The sequence below is a fragment of the Tinamus guttatus genome, unplaced genomic scaffold (assembly GCF_059628265.1).
Source record: "Tinamus guttatus ecotype Peru unplaced genomic scaffold, ASM5962826v1 Tinamus_guttatus_pri_ptg000730l, whole genome shotgun sequence".
Taxonomy (NCBI): domain Eukaryota; kingdom Metazoa; phylum Chordata; class Aves; order Tinamiformes; family Tinamidae; genus Tinamus; species Tinamus guttatus.
Genome location: NW_028289264.1, coordinates 195,728 through 211,904, shown reverse-complemented (window position 1 = coordinate 211,904; position 16,177 = coordinate 195,728). Strand labels below are relative to the sequence as shown.

The window sequence follows — 16,177 nt, the reverse complement described above, 5'->3', positions numbered from 1 at the left end:
AAACAATGGAAAATGACTTTTCTGCATTAGAAAAAAAATGCAAAGTGTTGTTGTCTACTTTAGAAAGATACTTCACGAGTATATTTCATTGGAAAATAAAATGAGGTTCCAATTTCTAGATAAGTATACTCTTAGAAAGCTCTGTTTACTAGGTGTTTTCAGCTGCTTAGGACAAACAAAAGCTGAGCACTCATGGCTAAGAAATTTTACATTCTTCTGTATAGAAATAATCCTGCATTTGCAACATGAAAAACTATGTCATTTTTACGCATAGACATTTCATCAAAATAATTGACAGCAGATGCAACATGTCAGGATTTACTTTGGGCATGTTCAGAAAAAGCTGGAAACTTTTTGTTAAGAGAGAGAAGTATTTCCCTTACAACAGGACTGGGAATCATACAGCATTAAAGTCAGTTTGAATAGAGATGTGAATGCTTAATTCTAACCTAGGGACTCCTTTCTTCCCCCAGAGTTTTCTCTCATAGATATTACCAAAGGAAAAAGACAATCAACTATGCTAATTTCTGACAGAACAGTTTTTATTCTAAAACAAACAAACCCTTTTTTTTGCAAGAGAAGAAAATATAAAATACTCTATACAAGGTCTTTCACATAGGTATAGTTGTTCTGCAGGTCTTCTAATTATGTGTGTATTGTTTTGTTAAATACTACTTGGTTATCTTATAGGTCACCAATGAGATAGTTAGACAACTGATGGAACAGAATGGAGTGTATAATCTGGAAAGGCCTGGTGAATTTACCAACATTGTGGATATCCAGTTTTTGGCTGCCATGATTCACCCTGGAGGAGGTCGCAATGACATCCCACAGAGGCTCAAGAGACAGTTTTCTGTGTTCAACTGTACTTTACCTTCCAATTCTTCCATTGACAAAATTTTTGGTAAAGTGAAATTAACTTTGTATTCATGCTGTTTTTGAAAATACTAGTTGATTTTTCTTTATCTCTCTATTTATGTGTTAGGATTAAAACAGAGACTTGATCCCCCTCTGAATTGCCTACCAGTACATTTTCTTACGGTAATCACTCTGCACCTGCAACTTTATCAGTCATTTTCATTGATTAATCCTCACTTCATCAATAATGTTTCAGACACAGTTGCTTCTCAGAGTCTGTTGGTATGCTGAGGGTTAGGAGGTATGGCATGAAGGCATCTCTAATTTTGCTCATGGTGCTGGAAAGTTGCTAAGGACTAAGCTGCAGCTGGTGATGAGGCTTTCACGAAGTCCAGGATCACATTGTTCTGCAAGGAGGGATTCAGTCTGCAAGTGCTCTAGTAGACTGGGAGCTTTCTTAACAGCCCATCGATAAGGGGTTAAACACCTAGTGGGTTAGTGGCAGAAGAGTGTAGGACCCAACAGATTCAAAACACAAGATTATGAAGCCCTTTTATAAAAATAAGAAAGGTTTGGGGATTTAAAAGAAAAAATAAAGTAAAACTAGAAGATATTGTAGCTCTCACAGTTGTGCAAATGTTTCTTAGAAGATCTTTTACTTGGTGATTTTCTCACTCCCAGGTGTAATTGGAGAAGGTCATTATTGTAGAGAGCGGGGCTTTTCAGAAGATTTGAGAAAAACAGTAGCCAAGTTAGTGCCACTGACGCGTCGACTATGGCAAAGTACCAAAATCAAAATGTTGCCCACACCAGCCAAGTTCCATTATGTCTTCAACCTTCGAGACCTCTCAAGGATTTGGCAAGGAATGCTGAAATCTACTTCGGAAATGATCAATGAACCTAATGTAAGTGTTGACATTTGTGCCCTTGTTATAATTAGTATATAAGTAGCATAATAACAAGGATGAAGATCTAACTTGGGCTTTTGAAGATGCATTGGAAAATGATTCTTATTTGACTGAAGAGGACTTTAAGCTTTTTTTGAGGCAAGGACTTTTTTTTTTCTTTTTCTTTTTTTTCAGCTTTTGCAGTGCATAGTGTAATGAGAATTTTGTTTTGTAACTTTGATATAAACTGGTTCTTTTGACAGAAAAGTGTTTCCTTTGCAAAGTAATAATGTCCTGTGACATTATTACTGATGAATGGTAGCTTATTCAAAAGCAAGGAGCAAGGAAAATTATGAAAAGCAATGAAATTTAACTTAGCCCAAAGAAAATGCGTGCACCTTATTTAAAAAATATCTCCCCCATCCAGTCAGTGATTTGAGGCTCTCACTCATGGCCTAATAATAGTCTTAACTATCTCTGGTTTCTGGTTTATAGCTTGAAAGAAAGAGGAAATAAGTCATAGTACATTCTTATTCTAATCTACCTTTTTTTCCAGAAAAACTCAAAACTTTATGCATCATTCCTCTTTTAATTATTTTAAGAAAAAGCCGCTTAATGTTTTGAGCACTGAAACATGAAGTGCTGCAAAGTACTGTGTGTGGTAATTTGTTATACATTTGTGTTATATAATCATGTGAGGTTTAGTGTACTTCCCTGGCTGTTGAGTAATCTCTTGATGCCTGCTCCATCTACACTTTAAATTTTAGAATTGATTGTAATTTATAAAGCTAAAAATATACAACACTGAGATGATTTTATATATTTATATATACACACACACACACACGTATATATTCTCAATTAGCAATTTTGAAATATAACAAACAAGTTACCTCAATTCTCATAGAATAAATTTGCATACTAGTTCTGAGAATTCATGTAGTATGCCTAATTTCCACAAAGCACTGCAGCCTTAAACAAGTTTTCAAGGAGTACTTGGAATTTTTTCCATTACTGTGTATAAAACCAGTGCTGCTCAGAACTTTGTGTTCTTCCTTTCCCCAGTTTCAGGCTAAATGGAAGAACTTTAGAGACGTATTGAATTTGGAGAAGAAATAATATGAGCACTTTCACATTTTTTTTCTTTAACTTTTCCTATGCAAACAGGAGTGACAGAATATCTGTTTTTGGTATGAAGTGATTTCTGCCCTGGTGACGTTATTTTCACCTGCCTCCCATAGTGGCTCGGTTATATTAGTAGTTTCTATATGTGTGTACATGTGCTGCTGCAAATACAGATCCAATCTTAGAAGTGAGGGAAGAAAACCTTGATTAGGTAAATATGCTACATTTTGGAGTACTAGATTAAGGCTTCTTGCACAGTAAACTGAATGCAAGTCCAAAATGCTATTGGCCAGAGTGATTCCAGTGCATTTCTCCTGACTAAAAAAAGTTTCCCACTGTTTCTTTTTTGACTCTTCACATGATTTTAAAAATATTTTAGAAGCATGCATTTTGTTGGTATAACTTTGTTATAATCTGTTTTTTTATTATTATTTTTAATAGATACTTATAAAACTGTGGAAGCATGAATGTAAGTGTGTTATTGCTGATCGCTTCACAAACTCAGAAGATATAAACTGGTTTGACATGACTTTGGCAAAACTTATTGAGGAGGAATTTGGAGAAAAAAAATCTTTGCTGGATTCTGCTACATTCTTCGTTGACTTCTTAAGAGATGCTCCTGAAAAAACTGGTAATGGTGGGCTTCCTGATAACTATGGAAATGACAAAAATATATGGATAAGTGGATAAAATCTATGCTAATGTAATGGATAAAAAATATGCTAATATATTAGCATATATTATCAGGGTGTCCTGCAAATGCATAGTATGACCATGGTCCAAGGATGGCTGTCCTGTCCAGCTACTTTGAACAGAATTCAAGTCACTGCCTGAGGCACACCTTTATATTTGTGGGATTTTAAGTTCCTGTGTATACCCAGATCATCTAAATAGTACTGCCTTTGTTCTGTTTCCATCAATGTAGCAGACTGATAAAACTGATAAGTGAAGTACATGAGCCTTTTATTCTAATACGGTGAAGGAAGGGTGGTACAAATGTTTGAGGTGCTGTTGTAGTACTGGGTTAGGATAGCACAATAGCTACCATCCTTTAGACACCCGGTAAATGAGGATTTATTCACTATTCTCTAGGAAAGACTCATGATATATGCCTTTGTGTTGAATGAATATTCTTCAAGTAAATGGAGAAAAACCTCTTGACTTAGAAGGATGTCCTTGCTTCTTTTAAATCAAAATGCTGTGTACCTGGCGTGGCTGAATAACCCAGGAGCACTTCTTAGTTGTAGCACAGGTAAAGGAGCTAGACAGTTGTTTGGATTTTTAGTGAAGTTAATTATTAAAACCCCTTGGGATTCAGTTGTCTGTGTCCCTGTGATTGTAATGATGCATAGTGAAAGTAATAAAAGGTGGGCATGAGCTGCCAAATGCCTTTTAAACCTTTTGGACAAGTAAAGTAGTAAGAAGGCTGTGCAAAAGGAGAGAAGGGTTAGAAATCTATTGAGTGGAAGGAATTAAACAGAGTTGCAAAAGCTTTCAAATATGTCCTTAAATCGCTTGTTAAACTGGGGCAATGTAGAGAGGACTACAATGTGAGCCAGTACACATATGGCCAAAAGCAAAGAGTAACTCCTAATGTGAAAATTTGAAGCCATACTAGAGATCATCATGTTTAACCAAAAAATAAGTGCATTAAGAAGCACTGTATTTCTGAAAACAACTTTCTTCTTGGTGACTATTTAATGTGCCTCCCTAGTAATTGTTTTTTTGCAGGAAGTTTAATCTAGATGCATCTGCAAAGTGGGGGACCCCCATTTTGAAAGGATGTGTTTGCTCCTCAAAATTTAGGCAGAGGCTTTAGTTACTCTTTCCTGTTTTGGCTGAGTGTGAAGAATAACAACTGTTCTTTTGTTTTAATTGTCCCTTTAAGGCACATAGTCCTAGCACTTCATCATAACTTGTAAGAAAAGGAACTGCAGCTGGGGTTGTGAGTTCTTAAATGGGTAAACAAAATACATTTGGTATGAATTTAGAATAACTCTATGTTTAATTTAGTGATGCAATGGCATATATGTCCTGTCTCTACTGTCACAACATATTTCTCCCTGATAGTGGAGACCTGAGATAAAGTACTGGAACATCAGCTTTTGGGGCAAAGCTTTACAAAACATTTAGTATTCTTGAGATCCCCAGAGTGTTCAAAGATACTTTTTATTAATTAGTTTTGGCATTACTGTTTACTGCTTGTGATCCTAAACCAAGGGAATAGAGAAGGGTTCAAAATAACATATTACACCAGCTGCTTCTGTAAATAATTTACATGTCTGCCCTCTCGAGCTTGATACTTGATTGTGGTTTCTTTTGACATTAATAATAAAACTGCAGGGACAGGATGAAGCTGATACAATTCTATTAAATGGTGGAAAATTGTGAAACATCCATATTGTTTACTCTGTGCTATATTTATTATTAGTTTCTTACCAGCAGATGTTTAAATGCTTATTTGGCTTTTAAGAGACTTATTTCCACCTGGAAACAGTTCTTTCATTTAACCAGTGTTTTTACAGGTTAAAATAAGAACTCAGATAATTTGAGTGTCATGTTGATGAAAAAAGACTGTTTACACAGAAACAAAATACAGCTGAAGAATCCTGACGTACTGCTCCTTCTCAGAAATTTTCATTGAAATTCCCATGACCTCAGGCAATACAAAGAATACCTCCAGCAGCATGAATTACCCGTTTATTTGAGGGATTTTATTCTGTGGTAAAAGGCAATTTTCTTAGAACGGGTCTCAGGATTTAGCAAAATATACATAGACCTTTATCTTGGAGATTTGCTAATCTGCTAAATCTCTCTGCTAAAAGCAAAACAAAAAGTACGCCAGAAGCAAATGGAGACAAAAATCAGATGAGAAGAGGGTCGCAGCTACCATCCTAAACAAGCACCGCTGATTTTTTTATTTCTTCCTCTCCTATCCTTTCCCCCACCTTCCAATGCATTACTAAGTGTTAAGTAAATACTTAATTCACGGGTTTACATTTCTTCCTTTTTTTTTTTTTAATACTATGAAAAATATATATTTTTGCTTATTAAGGGGAGGCTTAGGAAAGCAAGTTCTTACTGGTGACAGACCTATAGTAAGTGGAAGAGTGCATCCTGCAGCACATAGGGCATGAAAATTTGAAATGAGTGGAGCTAGGTGTATATGAGCATTAGTACACATCTGCTGTGTTCATCTGTCATTTTTCTGGGGAGGATGGTGGAGTGGTGTGTGCTTCCTGCATTCTTCCAGTAAGATTTTCTGCTTTGCTTGTTGCGAGTAACACTTTTTACTAGCAAAAGTTATGTCACCCTTAGGCGTAACTGGTGCCTATGAATGGAAAGATAAGACAGCAGCACTATTTCCCCCTTCTCTTTGGGTGGGAGTTTGACATTTTTGCATATTTTCATATCCTTGCTGAAACAAATATATCCCCTTTTACTGCGAATATACATTTCGTGCATGGTAGTTATTCACTTTGGTAGTAATGTTTTTTCACTACTATAATGATTTTATTAATTTAAAATATTTTTCCTTTTACAAAAGCAATTATGTGCATTTTTTAACTGAGGTATTGTTTACACTTCTTGACTGGTGCCACTTTTATTTCCAACACCTAAGTTAACTGATTTCAGATTTTACTATCCAAGTCTCAAATGTAGATAAATCAGGCTTCTTATTTTCTGTTTGTTTATACTCTTAAGAATTAAGCAGCAGAACTTAATGCTCCTTGTAGGCAGTACATAAGCAGCACTCTAATGTGCACATCTAAAATGAGATATTATGAATAATAGGTAAAACAATTCTGGGTGGTAAATTAGACTTCTAATTTCCTATCACAGCATTGTGTCTTCTTCAGTTAGTTAAACTGCTAAGATTTTCTTACTTGCTATTTTGTTCTAGGTGAAAAACCAGAGGGAGTTGATTCAGATATGCCCAAAATCTATGAACCTGTTCACTCCTTTCATCAGCTACGAGATCGTTTAAATATGTTTTTACAAGTGTACAATGAGAAAGTCCGTGGCACCGGAATGGACATGGTTTTCTTTGAGGATGCTATGATTCATTTAGTGAAGGTAGAGTCTTACTAGGTTGCCACTTTTTGTTCTTGTTATTTTTTCCCTTTTCCTGGGTAGGTATGAATTGGATTATGTTTACAAATCAACGGAGAAGTGTGCAAATTGAGCTATGTTCCTTTAAAATTGAAGCATGCCATTTTCTCTAACAAATGTCCTGTCTTTCACCCTGTGACCAATTATAGAATAAAACTTTTCTGAAAATCCACTAAGTATGGCCTATTCCTTTACATATCACCATGAGTAGGGTCACGTTCCTAAGTATTCTGACCCTTTCTTGACATTTCTTCCTGTTAATTCTTCTGAGAGCCTTTCTTCTCTTTGGAATGAGTGGAATGAAATTCAGGTTTGGGCATAATTGGTTGCTGATGAAGGTGTAGGCAGCGCTGAAGAGGAATAAGTGTAGTCTAGACTTCCTTTGTAGAGACACGGTATGATCATTTCTTTTGAACTATGGAGTGGACCATGATTCTTATCACAGCTCAGCTTGATAGGATTGTCTGCACAGAAAAGACTTCTTGCAAAGGAGAAATTTCTTTGTTAAACTAAAAAAATACATTATTTCTAAGTTGCACAAGAAGGTCATCTTTATTATAAATTCTTAAGATCTATAGAAGGGTTATGGAATATTGGACTATTTTACCCTAACAAATGTTATAATAAGTGTGAGAATAATGTGAATTGAATTATAGTTGGCAAACATATAGTCCCTGCAGTTTTCAAAATTTTGTGATGAATTCTTGTCAATTGAAAAATTGGGCACTTTGTTGTAAGGTCTTCCCCGCAAAGTGGATGATGATCTGCTCTGGAATTCTCAAGGAAAATTGTTAAGTCACCATAACACTCACTACCAAATTTCTAGTTTATTTCTTGTTAAAATCTAAAAAATGCAGAATCTAGCCAAAATCTTATTTTGCTAGTATTAGAGTCAGCAGTATGTAAGGAATCTCTTCCCTGGGTAGTCTACCCTGGTGGACTCCTGAAACAATAGCTTAACCTGCCATTGGGTTAAGTGAGTAGATACTGCTTCCATGATCCCCTATTCTTGAAATCAGCATTTGCAGCTGTCAGTTGTCTTAGCTATATGCCTGTGCTAGACCTGAGGCACATTCCAGGAGAAAACTAGCTAAGCACAGTGAGGATAGTGCTTAATTTGAACTAAGGTAACATTGCTTGAATGAATTGAGGATGAGGATATACCAGCGAGCAAAACTTTTGATTTATGCTATGAGGCTCTGCATGAGAAAGATCTTGCAGCCACAATTGAAGTGATCAGCAGTATTCTGAAGGTGGTATGCAAAACTATTTTTCTTCCTCAGGTTGATTTGAGTGTGCTTAGATTAAACCTTTCCTCTCAAGTTTAGTTTTGCTTGTAAAGCATTTAGCTGTGAAAATACTAACTACGCTGTGTTCGATAGTTGGATATGCATCTTTAAATCCCCAGGAAATTAATATGCCTGTGTTTAATAACTTCAAAATTTGGAGTAAATGAATAGTTGCTGCATGTAGTTCACAGAGCTGAAAGTTTTCTTGTTCTACATTGCTTGGTTATCTTCATTGTGCTGATCCAGGATGGAAGGGAAATATAGCATGTGGCCTTTTGCTTTATAAGCTAAATAATAAAATGGGAAAAAAAAGGGAGATCTGTCTGGGAGATCTTCTACTGTGGCCAGATATCTGCATGGGTATGGTGTTTCTTTATAGTCAAGTAAATTAAATGTTTAAGAAGGATAATTATAAAGGCCATATTATAACTTATTGAAGAGTATTCTGGGGTTTGTTTCTCGTGAGTTTAATAATCCTGGGAGAATTTGTCTTTCTAAGCAGTATGTGAAGGGTAACTGATGAGGCATACCTAAGGAAATTTTCCTCCCGGTTTTTAGTTAATGTCTCATACTCTGATTGCAACAGTTGAGATTTACCTGTGTCTTTTTGGAATTGGGAGAATCTGTTCAACTGTACTGATAATAGGAAGGTCACATGGAATTGAGTTGTTGCTATAGTATTGGGAGGTTAACAGGAAGTACTGGAAAGTGCAAATGTTTTTAGAATGTTTGCCGAGTTATAAAGAATTCTTGAATTTGAATTTAAAGGTTCAATTTGTTTTGCACTTCTGTTTTATCATCACATTTGCGTACTATTTTGGGGCATGTAACTTTTAAACATTTTAGCAATAAAAGGCTGTGTTGTTATACAGATTTCTCGGGTGATCCGCACTCCTGGTGGAAATGCTCTTTTAGTTGGAGTTGGTGGTTCAGGAAAGCAGAGCTTAACCAGACTGGCATCTTTCATAGCTGGCTATGATACATTCCAGATCACATTAACAAGGTGAGCATTAACTAATTAAATATTAATTAAATATTGCTCTTTCCATAACTAACACTGGTAGATACTGCTGCTGGCTTTTCTTTAATCCCATTACATTATCAAAAGAGGAACTAAATCTATTGAAACTATTTTAAAATTAAACTTAATGTTTTCCTAACTAAAATATAAAATTGAAAGATCTAGCTTATAAAACTTTGTCCTCAGATACCTCTGGGAAAGTATAAATACTCCTTGGATGCTATCATTTGTCCTTTATTAATCCAATGTCTCTTATTCACTTGCCTTAGGACGTTAATTTTGGATTTTTATATGGTTTCATTTAGTTCCTCAAAACACATGGTAGTTGTATTGCTGACTTAATATGTTTAAAGTATTTTTAATCAATGTTTCTATTAAATTTTTGAGAATTTACTGAACATCCCTTCCACAGAAGTAAGAACAAAAAAATTGAAAATTTCTGTCTTCTCTGCGTGCCTGTTTCTGGTTTTAGTGATGTCTTTACCATGATGATATTTTGTTTACAATGTAATTATGGAACCTTATCTTATTGACTTTGAGATAAATAAATACACACACACACATATATAATGAAATGCAAAAGATTCTCCTCTTAATCATCAAGAATAAAAAAGCCAAACCCTAATGTTTATTTCCTGTTATTTCCTTTTTTTTTTTTTTTTCAGGTTAGGCATGAAATCATTACGGTTGCATTAGAAAGTCTTATCAGAGTTGCATGCAACTTCTTTGTTTTAATTCTTAATTCTAAACCAATAATTCTTAATTCTTCATGAGCATCCTAGAAACTTCTGCTTTTATTACCCATAGAGATCTTTGCTTGTAATCTTACCTAAACATTTTTGTTGTTGTTTTGCCTCCTTCCTTTTCTTGAAACTATGAATCCTATCATTAGCAATGACTTTTTACGAAAACGACCATCTACCTTGAGCTTCTCAAATAGTCAGTGAAGTCTAATGTACCTGATCACATTGTCCCCAACATGTGACCAAATCATGAGACAACCTCCATCTATCTTTGCTCATTTTCTAGCCAAAGAGAGAAAAGGAGCATGATACAACTTCCATTTGAGAATTTTTTTTTGAAGGGGTTTTGATGTGAAAGGGAAAAAGTGAGCAGCAAGAAGAATGGATTAGGTGTTTAATAGGACACGTTGATACGAGTATGTTTCTCTCGCTGATCTAAATTAAAAATTCTGCATAGTCTGCATCACTTTGCTTTAAATTGAAATACAATGTTTCCTGCTTAAGTTTGCTGTTGCATTTGCTTTAAACCAGAAGCCATTTTTTTTTTAAATTATGACTATTAATAGGACTGTGCTTTTTGTAGATCATACAATACTTCAAACCTGATGGAAGATCTAAAGCTCTTGTACAGAATAGCAGGACAGCGAGGGAAAGGCATATGTTTTCTTTTTACAGACAATGAGATCAAAGATGAGTCTTTCTTGGAATACCTGAATAACGTTTTATCATCAGGAGAGGTAGGATACTTTATCATGATAGTTTTTCTGCTTTTTAGCTTTTATAATTAGCTAGTAAAATAACTGTTCATAACTATTCTTTTATGTGTCAAGGGCACATTTTTACAAGCTAAATCTCAAGTATATCTACAAAATTAGAGTATTGTTAAAAATATAAATAAAGTGTACTGTGTATAGACAGTGGCAGAACTACTTTAAAATCTATAATGAGCATCACCATTCCATGCAGAGAAGTTGTCCGAGTTGGATCCTTTTAAATATGTTGACAAACTACCAGGAAAATAATAATAGCTTTTTTTTTTAATGTTAAATTTAGTGAGTATTATCTATGTTTGAAAAATATATATATGTTAGATTAAAAACCTCATCAATATTCAATCAGTTTTTGTATAGTAAATTTGTGTCCAGAATGGTTGCCTACTTTTATAGCAAGGTAGATTTCAGTGTGTTTAATTGAGTCACTCCAGTAAAATTTCTTGTTTAAAGTTGTGGTATGGGTCCTAATTTCAATATCTGAAATGTTTGCTCCTTCCTGAAATGCTGTATATTAAATTCGCCCCATGCTGTGAACTCTATTTTGGATACCTCCTAAAGCATGGAAATAATAGTCTTTTATTTTTATTTTTTTTGTCAAAGGTCTCAAACTTATTTGCGCGGGATGAAATAGATGAGATCACTAGTGATCTCATACCTGCCTTCAAAAAGGCACATCCACGTAGACCTCCAACCAGCGAGTGTCTGTATGACTTCTTCATGGCCAGAGTCCGTCAGAACCTTCACGTGGTGCTTTGCTTTTCTCCAGTGGGTGAAAAGTTCCGGAATAGAGCCTTGAAGTTCCCTGCTCTCATTTCTGGGTGCACCATAGATTGGTTCAGCCTGTGGCCTAAGGATGCTCTGGTGGCAGGTAGGTCTTTGTCTTGGCAGATACTTGATTCTGTGATGAACAGTCAGGAAGTTGGAGTTTCTTGAACTGCCTTCAAATGAAAGAAAAACATCAAAAATAATTTGAGGAAAAACTCCTCTGATGCATACGGTGTTGATAGAGAAAATACACTAAGGAAAGTGGTTATTATTGCACCTGCAATAAAGTTAATGCAGCATTCCACAATCCTTTTACCTATTCTGATATTTTACCCTAAAAAACCTTTTCCTGTAAATTCAATTCCTGTCATATTAAGGGCATAAGCTGGCCGTTTACTGCAGAACCCATCAAAGTACTTCTGAAGCAATTTTAAAAACAGTATGTAGTTTAAAAGGAACTTTTATCTATAAGGATTTGTTCATATCATCTGCAACAGATGTCAGAGTTACAGATGTTCATAAAAGATAAATAAAATGAAAATTATACATGGCCATCCTGCACAAAACGTATACCTTGTTCATGCAATGTGAAATATGCATCTCCCATGTAACAGCTGTCAATATCTGGTAGATAATTACTATTTATATGCTAAATTATTTCTATAGAAGATTGTGCATCTGTCTTGGAAGATGTATTTCAGATTGCAAAAGATATGTGTATTATATATATATATATAGAAGGCTTTCATAGGTTTTCTCTTCTCTGCAGCTACTGCCTGTTGTAATCAATAACTTCTTTTCAAAGACTAAACGCTGCACAGTGAAATCTTAAGAATAAAATGCTGTTTAAAGTTCAGCCACATATCAAGCCTAATATGTAGGTATAAGTGATGGAGAGATCAATGGCAGAGATCAATCAATGGATCAATTACAGAGAATTTTTTTTTATGAATATTTACATATATTTGTTTTCTTTCTTTTTTCCTTAGTATCTGAACATTTCCTGTCTTCATATGATATGGACTGCACTGCTGAGATAAAGAGGGAAATAGTGCAGTGTATGGGCTCATTCCAGGATGGAGTTGCAGAGAAGTGTTCTGATTACTTCCAGAGATACAGACGTTCCACACATGTGACCCCCAAATCCTACCTGTCCTTTATTCAAGGATATAAAATTACATATAAGGAAAAGCATGCGGAAGTTCAGATGTTAGCCAACAGGTAAAATGCTCAACCTACTACTAGCTTCCTATAGTTTTTTTCCCAAGCTAGCTATGATACTTTTTATCAACACTTGACTTGTCTTTGCACAGCAGCAGTTTCCTTTGGAGTTTCCCTATGGGGCTAAAATGGTGTAAAGGTTATAGTCTGATCAAAAATTGTTGATTTTTGGTCTTCGTTGCTCTAGGCATATATTTTTAAAAATATATAATTTTCGAGGGGAAATATAGTGGTGATATATGAAAGAGAAAAATGTTAAATAATGTGAATATACATTATTTCCGTATATATTTAACAAACAGAAGAACAGAACTATGCTATGATAATATGTTCAAAATTGCATTTAATTTACCAAGGAGCAACCTTTGTTTCCTTGCTAAACAATACTGTCCTCATATGAACATGCAAGTGTTACCCATGGCATTTTTTGCCTTTGTGTCCAGAGAGCCTAATTTAGTCCGCTGAACTTTTTATAAGAATTAATAAAGTGGTTTTGATATTTTCAGTTTCCTTTTTTGATATTTTGCTAAACTAATTAAATATGTTTTCTTATTTAACTTCGTGTCAGAATTACTTAAGTAGAACATAAAATTAGTCTCCAGGGATTACAATCTTGATTTTAGAAAAGTGGCATTTGGAACTGGGAGCTTTTACAGAAGACTGAGACTAGTTTATTTCCCTTGAAATATTCTCTATCTTCAATGCCAAATTTAATAACCAATCTGTAGTTATGTTATGGGTAAAAACTTGAAAAACAAGGAGGTTCCATCTAGTCTTCTGCCTTCTGACTTCTCAGATGTGCCTAATTTTGCATCCATCCAGATGCACATACATCTGTTTCATTAACCTTAGTCGCAGAGTCTGGGCAGCTTTGGTAGATGTTACTCTTTGCCTGTACTTCCGTATTTAGCTGTTCCAGTACTACTTAGTCTTTGCAATAACAGCCTCTTTTGATCTTCCTGTGTCTCCTCTGTGAGGCGTATCTTTTCCTAATTTACATTTCACTTAAATTTGTCTGAAGCATCTGTGCTGAGATTATGATACTTCAGTAGACAGAAAAGACTGTTTAAGAGACAGTCTTTTAATGCTGGATGACAAAAGCATAAATAATCTCAATGCTATTTTTCTTTGACTCTCTTGGTTGATTACTACTTGATGTTATTATCTTTCAATATCCTCTTCAAATAACTGATAGTGGTTTGGAATATATCTATGGATTCTGGTGATCAGAAGTGCTTTCTGTGGTGTAAAACTTAGTCTCAAATGCTCAGAATATCAGGCAGGAACTCAAAAGGGACTGTGACATATATGGAACCAAACTATATAACATTAATAAAATAATGAAGACATACTCTTTAAGCTAGAAATAAGGAATACTTCAAGCCATACAGTCTTTTTTACGTAATTCTTTATTGTTTGCTTCCCTAGTTATGATAACGACAGAAGCTTTCTGTATAAATTTATTTTTTTGATATAAAACATCTTTTGATACCATGAATGGAATAATCTGCAATGGCAGGTGTAAATTACATAGGGAATTGCATGCTTTTTGCTTTGTATTTTAACTCCAGAATGAATACTGGACTGGAAAAATTGAAAGAGGCCTCTGAGTCAGTGGCTGCTCTAAGCAGAGAGCTGGAGGTAAAAGAAAAGGAACTTCAAGTTGCCAATGAAAAAGCTGACATGGTATGTATAGTCTTCAAAGTGTATTGCTCTCTAATTCTGTGCTTTTTATTTTTTATTTTGCAAAAGAGTAAATGAACAAAACAAAGTTAAGCATGGGAAAAAAGGATCTGTAAAATGTATAGTGGTAAAAGCCATTTCTGTGGCTTCTGTGAAAACCATTTTGTTCAAATATTCTGGTTTTGGAACTTGAATTCAACAAATGAAATTTTACAACAGAAATTAATACATTCTGTATACATTAATACATTCTACGTATTTTCTTTAATATTTGGTGTGTGGGTTCTCCCATATTTCAGGTATTGAAAGAAGTTACTGTAAAAGCACAGGCTGCTGAAAAGGTGAAAGGTGAAGTTCAGAAAGTGAAAGACAAAGCCCAAGCTATTGTGGATAGCATCTCTATTGACAAAGCCATTGCTGAAGGAAAGTTGGAAGCTGCTAAGCCTGCTTTGGAAGAGGCAGAAGCAGCTTTACAGGTTAGTATTAAAATCCTGGGCTGACAATAGCATTTTTACTGGAAAATAGAAGGGTTTCTTGAAAAACAAATACAAAACAGCAAGTACACCATCATTTTGTCAGTTGACAAAAGAAGTGTTTGTATATGTATTTCACTTTTTTACGTTCTGTTTTGGTTTTCTTTTTTCTTCCTGAATACCAAACTCAATAGGCAATTGATTTTGCAGCAGGGAGAAGGCTTTACCTTTACAGGAAACTGTGATATACTTTATACTGCAGGTTGCTATTACACTGATGGCAGAAATCTTGCTACTGTTAGGAAGCATAGCATGAGTGCAATGAATGAGGCCATTAGTGCCTTCCCTATGAAAACATTGCATCCAAATATAAATCTCCTGTTTTGTTTTAAGCTTTCCCAAGAGAATTTCGTTTTGGCTGTATTTGCTCATCTACCTTTTCTGCCTTCTCCAGGAAAATTTTTCCTGGTTTCTGAGGTGTTTTGTTTCTCAAATTTACCATGAGTCTTTTTGTCAGCCTTTTCTTTCTGTGAAGCTTTTCGAATAGAGTGATACCACTCTACTGAGATCTTTACATGACGCATCATTTGTGATGGAAAAAAAATCTGTTGATCTTTATGTATTTTCATGTCTGTTTGTTTGACTAAGAGATAATGTCTCACAAGCTATTTTGATTACATAGCAATAGAGAGTGCTGAAGCAACTCAAACACTGTAGATAGGCAGAGAACTGGCATGTCAAGAAACAAACAGAAATGCTTTCATTTCCTGAAATTCCTGAAAGAGAGATGAATAAACCTCAAAGTTTGTAAGTTCGTGTTTGAGAAAAGTCAAACTGTGAGATACCTTCCTGTTCTCTCAGAAATCAGGAAGAATTTTTTTTTTCATTCTAATATATCTTTCTTTACAATTGTCCATGCTACTTCAAATGAGAAGCCTACCTGCTGTTTTGCCTTGCAGGATTGCTATTCCTAAAAGGACTAGTAACATGAGGGGCCTAAAACTGTGTTTTGAGTCTCTCATAGAATAAGACAGGCTAGATATTCACAGCAGGACAATCACCTTCCAAGAACACCTTGCTATTGTGTCAGGGTTGTACTAAAATTGCAGGCTTAAAATCCAGAATCCCTTTACTTGAACACTTTGCTTCGGTGGCATGGGCAGGGTAATAACTGAGTCATAATTCATCATTGTAGCCCATTGGAGGCAATCAATTGTTATGTAGAT

General features: G+C 35.0%; 1 protein-coding gene across 1 annotated transcript in view; it reads left to right on the top strand.

Moving 5' to 3' along the window:
- Nucleotides 1-16,177, top strand: part of DNAH5 (dynein axonemal heavy chain 5) — a 181,887-nt gene that overhangs the window by 127,573 nt on the left and 38,137 nt on the right. The window contains exons 49-58 of the mRNA XM_088537102.1: nucleotides 691-904; nucleotides 1,540-1,763; nucleotides 3,312-3,501; nucleotides 6,775-6,947; nucleotides 9,145-9,275; nucleotides 10,620-10,773; nucleotides 11,410-11,677; nucleotides 12,564-12,795; nucleotides 14,367-14,481; nucleotides 14,778-14,954. Coding sequence (XP_088393228.1) covers nucleotides 691-904; nucleotides 1,540-1,763; nucleotides 3,312-3,501; nucleotides 6,775-6,947; nucleotides 9,145-9,275; nucleotides 10,620-10,773; nucleotides 11,410-11,677; nucleotides 12,564-12,795; nucleotides 14,367-14,481; nucleotides 14,778-14,954 — 1,878 coding nt within the window. The remainder of the gene's footprint in view (nucleotides 1-690; nucleotides 905-1,539; nucleotides 1,764-3,311; nucleotides 3,502-6,774; nucleotides 6,948-9,144; nucleotides 9,276-10,619; nucleotides 10,774-11,409; nucleotides 11,678-12,563; nucleotides 12,796-14,366; nucleotides 14,482-14,777; nucleotides 14,955-16,177) is intronic.